General features: G+C 40.8%; 1 protein-coding gene across 3 annotated transcripts in view; it reads left to right on the forward strand.

The window, feature by feature from the left end:
* Window positions 1–17,376, forward strand: part of LOC124121662 (tetraspanin-3-like) — a 45,056-nt gene that overhangs the window by 14,079 nt on the left and 13,601 nt on the right. For 2 of the 3 annotated variants that reach the window (XM_048385044.1, XM_048385045.1), the window contains exons 2-3: window positions 12,615–12,690; window positions 14,845–15,108. In XM_048385044.1, the coding sequence (XP_048241001.1) occupies window positions 12,631–12,690; window positions 14,845–15,108 (324 nt within the window). In that variant the 5' untranslated portion in view covers window positions 12,615–12,630. Of the gene's footprint in view, window positions 1–10,495; window positions 10,618–12,614; window positions 12,691–14,844; window positions 15,109–17,376 lie in introns of those variants that run through there. The other variant, XM_046484704.2, reaches the window with a different exon arrangement.

A 17,376-nucleotide genomic window follows, 5' to 3' on the forward strand; every position in this document is an offset into this window, starting at 1 on the left:
AACCTAAATACATAAATATTATTGTAATTAGTATTTCATTTAAGTTGATAGTTTATTGAATAAGCAAGGATATACCTATATAATCTCATAACATAAATTGCATCATTGTTCGAGTCACAAATAACAAAAATCAAATACAGTTTCCACTAATCTTTGATAAAAGATAATTTCAAATGTTTTGGTTACCGACACTATTGGCTCGACTTCTTAATTTTACCACTGGCTACCTGGGAAAAATACTCCCAGGTGTGTCAGTCCGTGACACAAGCCTTACTGCAACTAGGAAGTGACATTTATAGATGAAATATGACACCTTACGTCACCCAGGTATGCGACGCTTTGCTCTCTCTCGTGGCGGTATATATTTATTACAGTTCTGTAAAAAAAAGTATCGAGTTCACACTGGCGTGTTGACAATCGTCAAAGCAGGTAATTGTTGTTGAACATACGCAATAAACACGTTACAGTACTGAAAGTAGTATAGTATTTCTTTCATTCCGATTATTCAGTGTAAGTAATCGTAACGACAAGCATGACTGACCTCCAGATCGATCGTGTTTCAAATATAGTCATTCTCAATGTTTCTCAATGCGTACCGGGTCGTCCCGTGTTTAAGCCCCGGGCCTAATGAAGGAAAATAGCACCGTCTCATTTAAAACATAATATTCGAAATTATGTCAAGACTTAATTTCGGATGGTAACGCATTCCTACCTAGATAGGGGACACCCTTTGCTGCAATAAAATCACAAATTGATCACAAGCCCCGAGAAGACCCGGGTAAGAATTGGTCTTCAGGAACCTGTGCTTGTCGTAAGAGGCGACTAACGGGCTTGCTGACTTGGTTGATACATGTCATCGTATACCAATAGCGTAGATCGATGTTCATGATGTTAATCACTGGATTGCATTGTCCAAACTCGAGTTTTTACAGACCTCCGTCATAGAGCCGGAATATTGATGAGTGCGAAACTAAGAAAATTTGATACATGGATTTATTGAGTTGGGTTTAACGCCGCTTTTAACAGTATTACAGTTATATCGCGGCGTGTCAGCTTAATGTGAGAGGAAAGCCCGAAGTGATGCAGATCACAGACGTTTGCCACTTCGGTGAAACCCACGAGCACGGGTATGGTGCTGACAAACCTAGAAACATAATCGGGGCGAACCGGGATTCGAACCCACGATCATAGGTTTCTGGCGTGCCCAAGGGGCGCAACTCTGCACAGCGAATCGCGGCGCCTTAGACGACTGGGCCACCCGTGCCCCCGATTCGTCAAGACACTAGACAGTTCGCGAGTATATAATATCGATTTATTAACATTAGGTTACAGTCTCATCATCAACATACTATAACGATCGGCCCGCTTCTAACGATTAAACCATACTTTAGCTGGCTAAATGTCGGTGCCTGTTCAACAGACATATTCTCCAATCTGAAGTTTAACTGTTACATTATTCATGTGGACCCCCTGGTCAGTCACGTGCAATGTTTCACCTTCCGATGAAGGCCCCATTCAGTCAGATGCGAAAGAGATATTTAAATTATGAATAAAATTGAAAAATGAACAAAATGTACCAATTTACAAAATGTACTGAAAAACAATATTTATTTCGTTTATATCTATCTAGGCGGGTCCATTCACTGGAATACGCAGTTGTTCACAAATAACCATTTATTATATACTTCAGAGTGAAAGACTCTAGTTTTCTGAATTTGAGAAAAGTGATATTTTCATAGCAGTGAACATAACACTTGATATTTCACTGCAGTGAACATAACACTTGATATTTCACTGCTGTGAACATAACACTTGATATTTCACTGCAGTGAACATAACACTTGATGTTTCACTTCAGTGAACGTTACACTTGATATTTCACTGCAGTGAACGTTACACTTGATATTTCACTGCAGTGATCGTTACACTTGATATTTCACTGCTGTGAACGTAACACTTGATATTTCACTGCAGTGAACATAACACTTGATATTTCACTGCAGTGAACGTAACACTTGATATTTCACTGCAGTGAACGTAACACTTGATATTTCACTGCAGTGAACATAACACTTGATATTTCACTGCAGTGAACTTAACACTTGATATTTCACTGAAGTGAACGTAACACTTGATATTTCACTTCAGTGAACGTTACACTTGATATTTCACTGCAGTGATCGTTACACTTGATATTTCACTGCTGTGAACGTAACACTTGATATTTCACTGCACTGAACATAACACTTGATATTTCACTGCTGTGAACATAACACTTGATATTTCACTGCAGTGAACATAACACTTGATATTTCACTGCATTAAACGTAACACTTGATATTTCACTGCAGTGATCGTTACACTTGATATTTCACTGCAGTGAACGCAACACTTGATATTTCACTGCATTAAACGTAACACTTGATATTTCACTGCAGTGATCGTTACACTTGATATTTCACTGCAGTGAACATAACACTTGATATTTCACTGCATTAAACGTAACACATGATATTTCACTGCAGTGAACGCAACACTTGATATTTCACTGCATTAAACGTAACACTTGATATTTCACTGCTGTGAACATAACACTTGATATTTCACTGCTGTGAACATAACACTTGATATTTCACTGCAGTGAACATAACACTTGATATTTCACTGCATTAAACGTAACACTTGATATTTCACTGCAGTGATCGTTACACTTGATATTTCACTGCAGTGAACGTAACACTTGATATTTCACTGCATTAAACGTAACACTTGATATTTCACTGCAGTGATCGTTACACTTGATATTTCACTGCAGTGAACATAACACTTGATATTTCACTGCATTAAACGTAACACTTGATATTTCACTGCAGTGAACGCAACACTTGATATTTCACTGCATTAAACGTAACACTTGATATTTCACTGCAGTGATCGTTACACTTGATATTTCACTGCAGTGAACGTGACACTAGATATTTCACTGCAGTGAACTTAACACTTGATATTTCACTGCATTGAACGTAACACTTGATATTTCACTGCAGTGAACATAACACTTGATATTTCACTGCATTGAACGTAACACTTGATATTTCACTGCAGTGAACATAACACTTGATATTTCACTGCAGTGAACGCAACACTTGATATTTCACTGCATTAAACATAACACTTGATATTTCACTGCAGTGATCGTTACACTTGATATTTCACTGCAGTGAACATAACACTTGATATTTCACTGCAGTGAACGTAACACATGATATTTCACTGCAGTGAACGTAACACTTGATATTTCACTGCAGTGAACATAACACTTGATATTTCACTGCAGTGAACATAACACTTGATATTTCACTGCAGTGAACATAACACTTGATATTTCACTGCATTGAACGTAACACTTGATATTTCACTGCAGTGAACATAACACTTGATATTTCACTGCAGTGAACATAACACATGATATTTCACTGCAGTGAACGCAACACTTGATATTTCACTGCAGTGAACATAACACTTGATATTTCACTGCATTGAACGTAACACTTGATATTTCACTGCATTGAACGTAACACTTGATATTTCACGGCAGTGAACATAACACTTGATATTTCACTGCAGTGAACTTAACTATTGATATTTCACTGCAGTGAACGCAACACTTGATATTTCACTGCATTGAACGTAACACTTGATATTTCACTGCAGTGAACATGACACTTGATATTTCACTGCAGTGAACGTAACACTTGATATTTCACTGCATTGAACGTAACACTTGATATTTCACTGCATTGAACGTAACACTTGATATTTCACTGCAGTGAACGCAACACTTGATATTTCACTGCAGTGAACGTAACACTTGATATTTCACTGCAGGGAATATAACACTTGATATTTCACTGCAGTGAACATAACACTTGATATTTCACTGCAGTGAACGTAACACTTGATATTTCACTGCAGGGAATATAACACTTGATATTTCACTGCAGTGAACGTAACACTTGATATTTCACTGCAGTGAACGCAACACTTGATATTTCACTGCATTAAACGTAACACTTGATATTTCACTGCAGTGATCGTTACACTTGATATTTCACTGCAGTGAACATAACACTTGATATTTCACTGCAGTGAACGCAACACTTGATATTTCACTGCAGTGAACGCAACACTTGATATTTCACTGCAGTGAACGCAACACTTGATATTTCACTGCAGTGAACGCAACACTTGATATTTCACTGCAGTGAACATAACACTTGATATTTCACTGCAGTGAACGCAACACTTGATATTTCACTGCAGTGAACGCAACACTTGATATTTCACTGCATTGAACATAACACTTGATATTTCACTGCAGTGAACGTAACACTTGATATTTCACTGCATTGAACGTAACACTTGATATTTCACTGCAGTGAACGTAACACTTGATATTTCACTGCAGTGAACGTAACACTTGATATTTCACTGCAGTGAACGTAACACTTGATATTTCACTGCAGTGAACGTAACACTTGATATTTCACTGCAGTGAACATAACACTTGATATTTCACTGCAGGGAATATAACACTTGATATTTCACTGCAGTGAACATAACACTTGATATTTCACTGCAGGGAATATAACACTTGATATTTCACTGCAGTGAACATAACACTTGATATTTCACTGCAGTGAACGCAACACTTGATATTTCACTGCATTAAACGTAACACTTGATATTTCACTGCAGTGATCGTTACACTTGATATTTCACTGCAGTGAACATAACACTTGATATTTCACTGCAGTGAACGCAACACTTGATATTTCACTGCAGTGAACGCAACACTTGATATTTCACTGCAGTGAACATAACACTTGATATTTCACTGCAGTGAACATAACACTTGATATTTCACTGCAGGGAATATAACACTTGATATTTCACTGCAGTGAACTTAACACTTGATATTTCACTGCAGTGAACATAACACTTGATATTTCACTGCAGTGAACATAACACTTGATATTTCACTGCAGGGAATATAACACTTGATATTTCACTGCAGTGAACGTAACACTTGATATTTCACTGCATTAAACGTAACACTTGATATTTCACTGCAGTGAACGTAACACTTGATATTTCACTGCAGTGAACATAACACTTGATATTTCACTGCAGTGAACGTAACACTTGATATTTCACTGCATTAAACGTAACACATGATATTTCACTGCAGTGATCGTTACACTTGATATTTCACTGCAGTGAACATAACACTTGATATTTCACTGCAGTGAACGTAACACTTGATATTTCACTGCAGTGAACGTAACACATGATATTTCACTGCAGTGAACATAACACTTGATATTTCACTGCAGTGAACGTAACACTTGATTTTTCACTGCATTGAACGTAACACTTGATATTTCACTGCATTGAACGTAACACTTGATATTTCACTGCATTGAACGTAACACTTGATTTTTCACTGCAGTGGACGTTACACTTGATATTTCACTGCAGTGAACGTAACACTTGATATTTCACTGCACTGAACATAACACTTGATATTTCACTGCAGTGAACTTAACACTTGATATTTCACTGCAGTGAACATAACACTTGATATTTCACTGCATTGAACGTAACACTTGATATTTCACTGCAGTGAATATAACACTTGATATTTCACTGCAGTGAACGTAACACTTGATATTTCACTGCAGTGAACGTTACACTTGATATTTCACTGCAGTGAACGTAACTGCAGTGAACGTATCACTTTGACGGAACTATTGTCATACAAGAGGTACTTCCACTTTGTCGTAAGTGACACAAACTGTTCTTTTTACGTTAGTTTCACATTGACAAGGTAAAACAATGACGGATGGTCATTCCTGCAATTAATATCACTTCTAGTCGTTTATTCTTCTCTCGATTGTTTTTTCGTTTTAAACTGTAAATCTCTCATTTAACTCATCAATTGAGACTGTTCGTTACGCAAAGCGCCATTTTTGTTACTTGACCAGTGTTTATTCTTTCGCTTCTCTCGGCGGTCTCCTGGTATTCAAGAATAATAATTTTTTTTGAAGTTGATTTTTTATATGATTATATGGAAATGTATGATAAAGAATCGTAACGGGGGAAACGGTTATATTTTCAATCGTTGCTACGCCACTCGTGAAAATATCTCCTTACCCCCGTCACTCGATATTTCACTCGGCACATGAAATATCCTCTTTATATTGTATTACCAATTGGTCTCGTAGGATTTTCTAAATATTTATATTCTTAGTGATTTCTTAGAAATCTTTAATGCCACGCATGTTTATTCCATATAAAAAAAGAAAAATATGTCTTTGTGTACGTAACTGCACATGAACTATGCTATTATGTAATGCTGGCTTTTAAATTTTGTCGTTCCCTTTAAGATTGTTACTTCGTTTCGTTTCGTAATATTGTTCCCAGTTCGGAATTTTAGAACAAAGGGGGACTACTCTAAATCGTTTAGATTTTTCATAACGTAGGGCCAGTTTCGGTCAATGGAATAGATATACAAGCAATAAGGTATGTTTCATCATTCAACGAGGTGAGATATCGCTTATTTACAAATGTATGTACGTATTAGATGCAAAATATGTTATTCGTGATGATTTTGGGCTAGGAAATAGATTGTGAACGTCGTCATAACGTCATGTTCTTGAGTCGTTCGATTTGTGAGTACAGTCGTGATTTACCTTACTGATTCTCAGCCTCCGAATCTTTCGGGCCTTTGGGGGGCTACTGATGGTCTAACAGAATGTTGTAGACACGTACAGGGTTAGAAACTAACAGTTTTTGTCCACTAGTCCTTATAATGATAACGTATAGCAAAACCCTTAAAATGGGCCAATTTCTACTAGTCCTTAGGATACCTTTACTATTGGGCAGTTTGGCAAGGACTACAGGACTAGTGCCAGTTTCTAACGCTGACGTAACTATTCGCATACCAAATGCTTTAATATAAAGGGGCGGTCGGGTAGCCTAGTGGTTAAAGCGTTCGCTCGTCACGCCGAAGACCCGGGTTCGATTCCCGACATGGGTACAATGTGTGAAGCCCATTTCTGGTGTCCCCCGCCGTGTTATTGCTGGAATATTGCTAAAAGCGGCGTAAAACCATACTCACTCACTCACTCACTCACTTTAATATAATTATTTTGTATGAAAAGCGGGGGAAGATATGTAACTGAAGCAGGGTTTGGAAATTGGGCAAACAAAGAGGTGAAAGACTGGAGTGACGGACTTCGTAGGGTCTACTTTGTCGCTTCCTATAGTTATGTACAGCTTATATATAGTTTTGTAAATGTAAATATTGATATATGTTACTTGTTACTTTTAGAATGTGTCATGTGTTGTATGATACAGCTAGCACTAGTTTAAGGAAGATCTACCGGTAGTTCAATGTCCAATATTTTGTGACAGAGTTTATGGCGGTAATGTTAGGATATGTCAAATGTTTTGTATGACAGTTTATGCGGTAAAGTTAGAAAATGTCAAATATTTTGTTTGACAGTTTAAGAAGGTAATGTTTGAATATGTCAAATATTTTGTTTGACAGTTTATGGCAGTAATATTAGAATATGTCAAATATTTTGTTTGACAGTTTAAGGTTGTCATGTTAGAATATGTCTAATATTTTGTTTGACAATTTAAGGGTGTAATGTAAGATTATATCCAATATTTTGTTTGACAATTTATGGCGGTAGTGTGAGAATATGTCAAATGTTTTGTTTTGGAGGCGAAACACTTTGCCTTCAACGTTTTCTGAGTGCCTGTCTGCTTTGTAAGGGAGCCAGCAGAGTACTGTGGGCCTAGGCGAACAGGATACATATTTCAGCTATTGTGTTCTTGGTGTGTATTCCGGGCACGGGCGGCCCAGTCGTCTAAAGCGCAGCGATTCGCAGTGCAGAGTTGCGTCCCTTGGTCACGCCAGGAACCTATGATTGTAGGTTCGAATCCCGGTTCTCCCCGATTATGTTTCTAGGTTTGTCAGCACCATACCCGTGCTCGTGGGTTTCACCGAAGTGGTAAACGTCACTTCGAGCTTTCCTCCCACATTAAGCTGACACGCCGCGATATAACTGGAATACTGTTAAAAGCAGCGTTAAACCCAACTCACTCACTCACTTGGTGTGGATACGCACTTCTATATTGTTGACCATGCATTAGTTGTGATCTGGCCGTATTGATCCTACACAAAGCAAGCATGGACACACTGATTAACAAGAGACTGCGGAGGGTATTAATAGTCTGTCATACAGATCCTGAAACAAATATATCCAATACAGCCCATGCAAGTCTATAATGTTTGGCAAGTCTAGATTACTGCAGTATAAGGACTGAAATGAGTCTCGGGGCTCCTTTTTATCAGATTTCGTAACTATAATTTTACAACTGTTTTTATCTGTAAAATATGTTTATTTCAGAGACTAGATGTCAGTCTAGGGGTATTAGGTATGGTGAATATTGTTGAACGGCTTTGATGAACAGTCATGTTTCCGTCGCAGACTAAAACTACAGTATCCTTTAGTGAGAGGTCCGGCTCAGTATAAGGAAACAGGTGGTCTTCACACTGACCTGAAGCTTTGTCACTGTATCCGGGTAGAGACTAGGCCTTCAACAGCTCTTAAAACACATCTGTGAAGTCATTCTATTGTTTGAACGCTCCATTATTTTTTCAGGAATGGAGAGTTGCTTGTCAACTGTACATTATCTTGAAGCAGCATTTGAATTTTTCAAATATTTTCAACTTCAGAATATTTTGTCAAAGTGTAAAAGTAGGGATGAGTTTTAAGTAGGGGAATATCCTCGTAACTTTCCATTCCTTAAAAATAATGGGCCTCAACCCCTGCGTGGCCTCTGCTCCATTATTTTTAAGGAATTGAGAATTACTCGGACATTCCCCTCTACATGCTTGCCTTAGGGGACGACTATGCCTGTCATAAGAGGCAACTAAGGGCAGGCCTCAAAGTTTAAATTTTTACCATGTAGCCATGTGGCTACAATATATATTTTCCAGGTAGCCAGTGGTAAAATTAAGAAGTCGAGCCAATAGTGTAGTTAGCCATAAGCATTTAAAATTATCTTTCATCAATTAACTACTATTGTATATCAGTAGAAACTGTACTTGATTTTTGTTATTTGTGACTCGAACAATGATGCAATTTATGTTATGAGATTATATAGGTATATCCTTGCTTTTTCAATAAACTATCAACTAAAATAAAATACTGATTACATTAATATTTATGTATTTTGGTTCATTGTTGACTTTAGGAGAAATTATTTGCGGGTACAATTAGTAGCAGACATGTTTATTTGTGTGTCTACATATGTGTAGCAATAGAATTTAGTCGCTACAAGATATTTTTCGAGGTAGTCATTTGGCTAGCTCTTAATTTTAGACAGTAGACAAATTGAAATTTAGGTATTGGCGACCATTTTAGTCGCAACTTTGAGGACTGTAAGGGGACCGGGTGGTCAGGCTCGCTGACTTGGTTGATGCAGCACAGTGTACTACACGTAGCCTCACAAGGTAGACGATAGAATGTTCTTGTTTTGAGGCTAATTTGTATTTTCTGTTTCTGGTCGACAGACCTACTGTACCTAAAGAATACTAGTATAACAACGGTTGAAAATCATTCGACTTAAAAACATCCGGGTCTCAGAAAGAAAAGCCCCAAACATAAAAAATTAAGCTACTAATCATTAGGTCTGGGACGGGTAACTCGGGTACCGTGGGCGGGTGGGTACTTCGTAGGACCCGGGTACCCACAGGACTACCCGGGCCCGTGGAAAGTGATGTGATATATAGTTTAATGACAAAAATTATCTGGAACTCTATAGTTACACTATAAGTCGTTAATGTTCGCTTTTCTTTCTGACTATGCACCCATTCCTTCTGACTTTTCATATGGTTGAATAAAGATATAACTTAAGTCAACTTCAGTGTATGCATGACCAGATCGTTTGATACATGTATCTAATTACGTTTGGCACGTGCTGTGTTAAAAAAAATTCCCAATCGGAATTTTTGCATCTCTTGAGAACTACAGTGGCAACCCGGGTAGGGTCGGGTAATAGGGGGGTGGGTACCCGGTAGTAAAATGTGGACTCGTCCCTGCTCTACTAATCATACGCCATTGCTCAATTGAGGGTCGATAAACCATTTGCAGGCAACAACGTGTTAAGTCACGTGCACGCAGACAAGGACAATAGCGTGTATTAGTGTAACTTATTTTCCTCGGTGTCAACGTGGAACTGTGTTGTTTGTTTGTTAAACTGTATTGAATAAAACGCCACAATGAACGCTCTCCTTTATCCTGCTTGGAATTGGCTTCAGATATCACTTCCGGGTTCATTGAGCCCATGTACATAAATGTTCCTGAGTCATATCCTGCGTCTAACAATGCATGTAGATTTGTTTTCCCGGTTGAAAGTCGGTTTTCAATCCAGGGTCCCGTTCAACGAAGCAAATTTAAAGCTACGAGTGTCATTCTTAAACTAACGTTTGTCACAGCCATACAATTTGAGGAACGGACATATTGCATTTCGCTTGAGGTTTGTGTCGACTGAAATTATTATTTGGTAGGACTGCGTGTCATTGTTTTGTACCTTGCTAGACCGCCTCCGTGGTCTTGTGGTAGAGCGTCCGCCCGGAGAGCGGAAGGTCCAGGGTTCGATCCCGGGCCGCGTCATACAAAAAGACGTTAAAAGATTGTACTTGTTGTTACCCTGTCTGGCGCTCGGCATTAAGGGGCTAAAACAAGGACTGGTCGGCTCGGAGTCAGTATACTGTGTCTGAGTGGGGTATTCATGTTAAACTGCGGCATGGTATCTCAATGAGCTAGCACTATAAATCGGCATCAGTCCGGACTATTACAAGCAGCCACACACACACATACACGTGCATGCACGTCGCTATATAAGTGCAATAATCTTGGACGCGACGTTAAACCCAATTTCACCTCACCTCACCTTGTACCTTGCTCATAGGCAGATGCAGAGGGGGTGATGTAGTTGGGTGGCGGTCCAGGGGTGGCGGTCCAGGGGTCCCCACCCCCCTCCCCTCTTCCGCCTCCTCTTTGAAAACCCAATGTAGCATGTTGTAGGCAGTATCATTATCTGAGACAGGATTTTGATATTTTGCACCTCTGCCTTTTAAAAATTCTGGGGGCGGTCGGGTAACCTAGTGGTTAAAGCGTTCGCACGTCACGCCGAAGACCCGGGTTTGATTCCCGACATGGGTACAATGTGTGAAGCCCATTTCTGGTGTCCCTTGCCGTGAAATTGCTGGAATATTGCTAAAAGCGGCGTAAAACCATACTCACTCACATTTAAAAAATTGGATCCATCCTTGATGCTGACGTTCATCGTTGCCCAGACTCGATAATTCATATTATTTACAGGCAGTCGGGATATATATGTCTGACTCTGACGTAACACGGTGTTGACTCGCTTACTTACAAATTGTCGTTTACTCTACAAAGTACAGTGATGCGTGTTGATCAAACTGACTACTATCATATTCTTCCTCGCTGTGTGTTGGGGCGGTCGGGTAGCCTAGTGGTTAAAGCGTTCGCTCGTCACGCCGAAGACCCGGGTTCGATTCCCGACATGGGTACAATATACAGCCGTGATATTGCTGGAATATTGCTAAAAGCGGCGTAAAACCATACTCACTCACTCACTCTTCCTGACTGTGTCTGTGCCCTTCCTTCATTGTCAGATAACAAAGATAATGAGATTGTCGTGATGATATCTTCAACGACCTGCTTTGTTATTTTTCCCGTCAAAAATAGCACCCTATCTTGCCAAGACGACAAGTACTTGACGTGAGGTTTCGTTTTGTCTCCCTTTGTCTCCGTCTCTCACTCACACTCTCTGGACCCGTGAAGATTCCAGGGTAGAATAGGTCTTCAGCAACCCATGCTTGCCGTAAAAATCGACTATGCTTGTCGTAAAAGGCGACTAACGGGATCGGGTGGTCAGGCTCGCTCACTTGGTTGATACATGTCATTGATCCCAATTGCGTGGATCGATGCTCATGATGTCGATCACTGGATTGTCTGGTCCAGACTCGATTATTTACAGACCGCCGTCATATAGCTGGAATTGTCTGGTCCAGACTCGATTATTTTACAGACCGCCGTCATATAGCTGGAATATTCCAGCTATATGACGGCGGTCTGTAAAATAATCGAATCTGGACCAGACAATCCAGTGATTGTCATCATGAGCATCGATCCACGCAATTGGGATACGATGACATGCATCAACCAAGTCAGCAGGACTGACCATCCGATCTCGTTAGTCGCCTTTTACAGCAAGCATGGGTTACTGAAGACCTCTGAAGGTAGTTACAACTCTGCTTTAAAATACTAAACTAGTGTGTATCGATCAATGTTCATGAATCACCCTCCGATTCCAGACGTAAACGTACGCGAGACAGCTGTCGAGCCGACGCAGATAAGGTTGGCGGACCAGGAAGCGGGCGTCCACAGGGCAGATTTATTATCTTGACAGTCTACCTGTAATAACTTGTTCTATTTCTTCAGGTAAACAGACGCAGCTATGGGCGTTTTAGTCGGATGCAGTCGGATCTTCTTGGTCATCATCAACGGTATTTTTGCGGTATGTATTCATGTAATCAGTGACGGGTTGAACCTGCTTCCGAACGATGCGTGTTACCATTGTAACTTGACGATACGACTTGAACGAGGTGTATGATGTGTCCTCGATGATATACGATGTGAACGATACGTATCCCGATGATAATTTGACTATATGAGATGGACGATAAGTGTACGGTGATATCGTCGCGATACGATATGTACCATGAGTATTACGATGACATCTTAATGTTACGATGTGTACCAGAAGCGTTACGATGATATCTTAATGGTACGACGTGTACCAGAAGTGTTACGATGATATCTTAATGGTACGATGTGTACCAGAAGTGTCACGATGATATCTTAATGGTACGATGTGTACCAGAAGTGTCACGATGATATCTTAATGGTACGATGTGTACCAGAAGTGTTACGATGATATCTTAATGGTACGATGTGTACCAGAAGTGTTACGATGATATCTTAATGTTACGATGTGTACCAGAAGCGTTACGATGATATCTTAATGGTACGACGTGTACCAGAAGTGTTACGATGATATCTTAATGGTACGATGTGTACCAGAAGTGTCACGATGATATCGTCGCGATATGATATGTACCATGAGTATTACGATGATATCTTAATGGTTCGATGTGTACCAGAAGTGTCACGATGATATCTTAATGGTACGATGTGTACCAGAAGTGTCACGATGATATCTTAATGGTACGATGTGTACCAGAAGTGTTACGATGATATCTTAATGGTACGATGTGTACCAGAAGTGTTACGATGATATCTTACTGGTACGATGTGTACCAGACGTGTTACGATGATATCTTAATGGTACGATGTGTACCAGAAGTGTTACGATGATATCTTAATGGTACGATGTGTACCAGAAGTGTTACGATGATATCTTAATGGTACGATGTGTACCAGAAGTGTTACGATGATATCTTAATGGTACGATGTGTACCAGAAGTGTTACGATGATATCTTAATGGTACGATGTGTACCAGAAGTGTTACGATGATAAGTTATCGATACGATGTGTACGATAAGTATCTTTATTTGCTGATCAAGTGAAGGCATGACACGTCGCTGACTCTACTGCATTGAATAATGTATAACACCGGCGCTTCGTTGCTAGACCCGCGAAGATCCGGGATAGAATAGGTCTTCAGCAACCCATGCTTGCCGCAAAAGGCGACTATGCTTGTCGTAAGAGGCGACTAACGGGATCGGATGGTCAGGCTCGCTGACTTGGTTGATGCATGTCATCGTATCCCAATTGCAGGGATCGATGCTCATGATATCAATCACTGGATTTTCTGGTCCAGACTTGATTATTTACAGACCGCCGCCATATAGCTAGAATATTTCTGATTGCAAACAAACAAAGCAGTTGCATGAACGGTCGTCTTCGCTATCGGCCTGTGATAAGCGTTGCTTAGAACGGCACTTGCCATATCTGCACCCACGAGGTCGTTCGAGGTGATTGATTATCCAGATAAAAACAGATCAATAGACCCGATAAGCTGCCACGAGGAAGCTATAGGTATAGAATGTTTCCTTCGACCGTTTAATATGAATGAAATTAATCATACCATTCTTGGTCGGGTTTTTTGTCTGTGTTCGGAAGTGTTGTTGCAGTTAGCAGTGGGAAAGGGCTGCAAGAGTTACTCCCCTTTGTTCATCCTGCCCATGTGCCCAGACAAAATAAGGATATGTGGATAAAATGCATTTAACTTCAAGCACAGGAATCCGAATGACATGTTGCAGCTTTTTTTTCTATCAAACATACAACTTTATACCACTAAACACTCTTCTCCATATCATGAAAGTGAAAATACAGCAAAATACTGTCTTACTAATTAGAAAATCTGCGAAATTTTCGCTGAGTAGTGCAGCTTTTAAGATCGACTGGTTGTTGACAGACAGTGACGTGTCCATGTCTTCCTGTTTATATCTTTGAAACAAAAATGAAAATTCATATGGAATTCGCGAAAAACTACAACACAAACGTAAAGGTAATTAAAGCACTTAGGATATAATATATGTAAATACAAAAATAATACGTAGGATTTACAAATGTTTTTATTAATTTACATATGAAACAGATTGCTTAATTCAGTTCTAATGGGCAGTGTGTGCACGTGACTTGCAGGTGATCGGGCTGGTGTTCCTCGTGGCGGGATGTATCGTGAGGTTCGGGTCGGGGATACTGGACCCCTACCTCCAGGACCTGTACACGTCCCTCCAGCGCTTCATGGAGCAGGCGGGGCAGTCCGTGGACCTCTCCAACTTCAACCTCGGCGACTACCTGCAGGACGCCACACTCGCCCTCATCCTTCTCGGCGTCTTCTTCTTCATCATCGGCATCTTCGGCTGCATCGGCGGCTGCTGCAAAGTGCGCTGTATGTTGATAGTGGTGAGTTGATGTTGGATGTGTGTGTGTTGGTAGTGGTGAGTTGGTGTGGGATGTGTGTATGTTGTTGGTGGTGTGCTGATGTGGGATGTGTTTATGTTGATAGTGGTGAGTTGATGTGGGATGTGTGTGTGTTGATAGTGGTGAGTTGATCAGGTGGGATGTGTGTATGTTGATAGTGGTAAGTTGATGTGGGATGTGTGTATGTTGGTAGTGGTGTGTTAATGTGGGATGTGTCTATGTTGGTGGCGGTGAGTTGATGTGGGATGTGTGTATGTTGGTGGCGGTGAGTTGATAAAGGATGTGTGTATGTTGGTGGCGGTGAGTTGATGTGGGATGTGTGTATGTTTGTGGTGGTGAGATGATGTGGGATGTGTGTATGTTGGTGGCAGTGAGTTGATGTGGGATGTGTGTATGTTGGTGGCGTGAGTTGATGTGGGATGTGTGTATGTTTGTGGTGGTGAGTTGATGTGGGATGTGTGTATGTTGGTGGCGGTGAGTTGATGTGGGATGTGTGTATGTTGGTAGTGGTGAGTTAAGGGGTGTGTATGTTGGTGTTGGTGAGTTGATGTGGGATGTGTGTATGTTGGTAGTGGTGAGTTAAGGGGTGTGTATGTTGGTAGTGGTGAGGTGATGTGGGATGTGTGTATGTTGGTAGCGGTGAGTTGATGTTGGATAAGTGTATGTTGGTAGCGGTGAGTTGATATGGTATGTGTATATGTTGGTAGTGGTGAGTTAATGCGTGTATGTTGGCAGTAGTGAGTTGAGGTGGGATGTGTGTGTGTTGATAGTGGTGAGTTGATGTGGGATGTGTGTGTGTTGATAGTGGTGAGTTGATGTGTGTATGTTGGTGTTGGTGAGTTGATGTGGGATGTGTGTATGTTGGTAGTGGTGAGTTGATGTTGGATGTGTGTATGGTGGCAGTGGTGAGTTGAGGTGGGATGTGTGTATGTTGGTAGTGGTGAGTTGATGTGGGATGTGTGTATGTTGGTAGTGGTGAGTTAAGGGGTGTGTATGTTGGTAGCGGTGAGTTGATGTGGGATGTGTTTATGTTGATAGTGGTGAGTTGATGTGGGATGTGTGTGTGTTGATAGTGGTGAGTTGATCAGGTGGGATGTGTGTATGTTGATAGTGGTAAGTTGATGTGGGATGTGTGTATGTTGGTAGTGGTGTGTTAATGTGGGATGTGTCTATGTTGGTGGCGGTGAGTTGATGTGGGATGTGTGTATGTTGGTGGCGGTGAGTTGATAAAGGATGTGTGTATGTTGGTGGCGGTGAGTTGATGTGGGATGTGTGTATGTTGGTGGCAGTGAGTTGATGTGGGATGTGTGTATGTTGGTGGCGTGAGTTGATGTGGGATGTGTGTATGTTTGTGGTGGTGAGTTGATGTGGGATGTGTGTATGTTGGTGGCGGTGAGTTGATGTGGGATGTGTGTATGTTGGTAGTGGTGAGTTAAGGGGTGTGTATGTTGGTGTTGGTGAGTTGATGTGGGATGTGTGTATGTTGGTAGTGGTGAGTTAAGGGGTGTGTATGTTGGTAGTGGTGAGGTGATGTGGGATGTGTGTATGTTGGTAGCGGTGAGTTGATGTTGGATAAGTGTATGTTGGTAGCGGTGAGTTGATATGGTATGTGTATATGTTGGTAGTGGTGAGTTAATGCGTGTATGTTGGCAGTAGTGAGTTGAGGTGGGATGTGTGTGTGTTGATAGTGGTGAGTTGATGTGGGATGTGTGTGTGTTGATAGTGGTGAGTTGATGTGTGTATGTTGGTGTTGGTGAGTTGATGTGGGATGTGTGTATGTTGGTAGTGGTGAGTTGATGTTGGATGTGTGTATGGTGGCAGTGGTGAGTTGAGGTGGGATGTGTGTATGTTGGTAGTGGTGAGTTGATGTGGGATGTGTGTATGTTGGTAGTGGTGAGTTAAGGGGTGTGTATGTTGGTAGCGGTGAGTTGATGTGGGATGTGTGTATGTTGGTAGTGGCGAGTTAAGGGGTGTGTATGTTGGTGTTGGTGAGTTGATGTGGGATGTGTGTATGTTGGTAGTGGTGAGTTAAGGGGTGTGTATGTTGGTAGTGGTGAGTTAAGGGGTGTGTATGTTGGCAGTGGTGAGTTGATGTGGGATGTGTGTATGTTGGTAGTGGTGAGTTGATGTGGGATGTGTGTATGTTGGTAGTGGTGAGTTGATGTGGGATGTGTGTATGTTGGTGTTGGTGAGTTGATGTGGGATGTGTGTATGTTGGTAGTGGTGAGTTGATGTGGGATGTGTGTATGT

The sequence above is a fragment of the Haliotis rufescens genome, unplaced genomic scaffold, assembly GCF_023055435.1.
Source record: "Haliotis rufescens isolate VD_foot unplaced genomic scaffold, xgHalRufe1.0.p SCAF_53, whole genome shotgun sequence".
Taxonomy (NCBI): domain Eukaryota; kingdom Metazoa; phylum Mollusca; class Gastropoda; order Lepetellida; family Haliotidae; genus Haliotis; species Haliotis rufescens.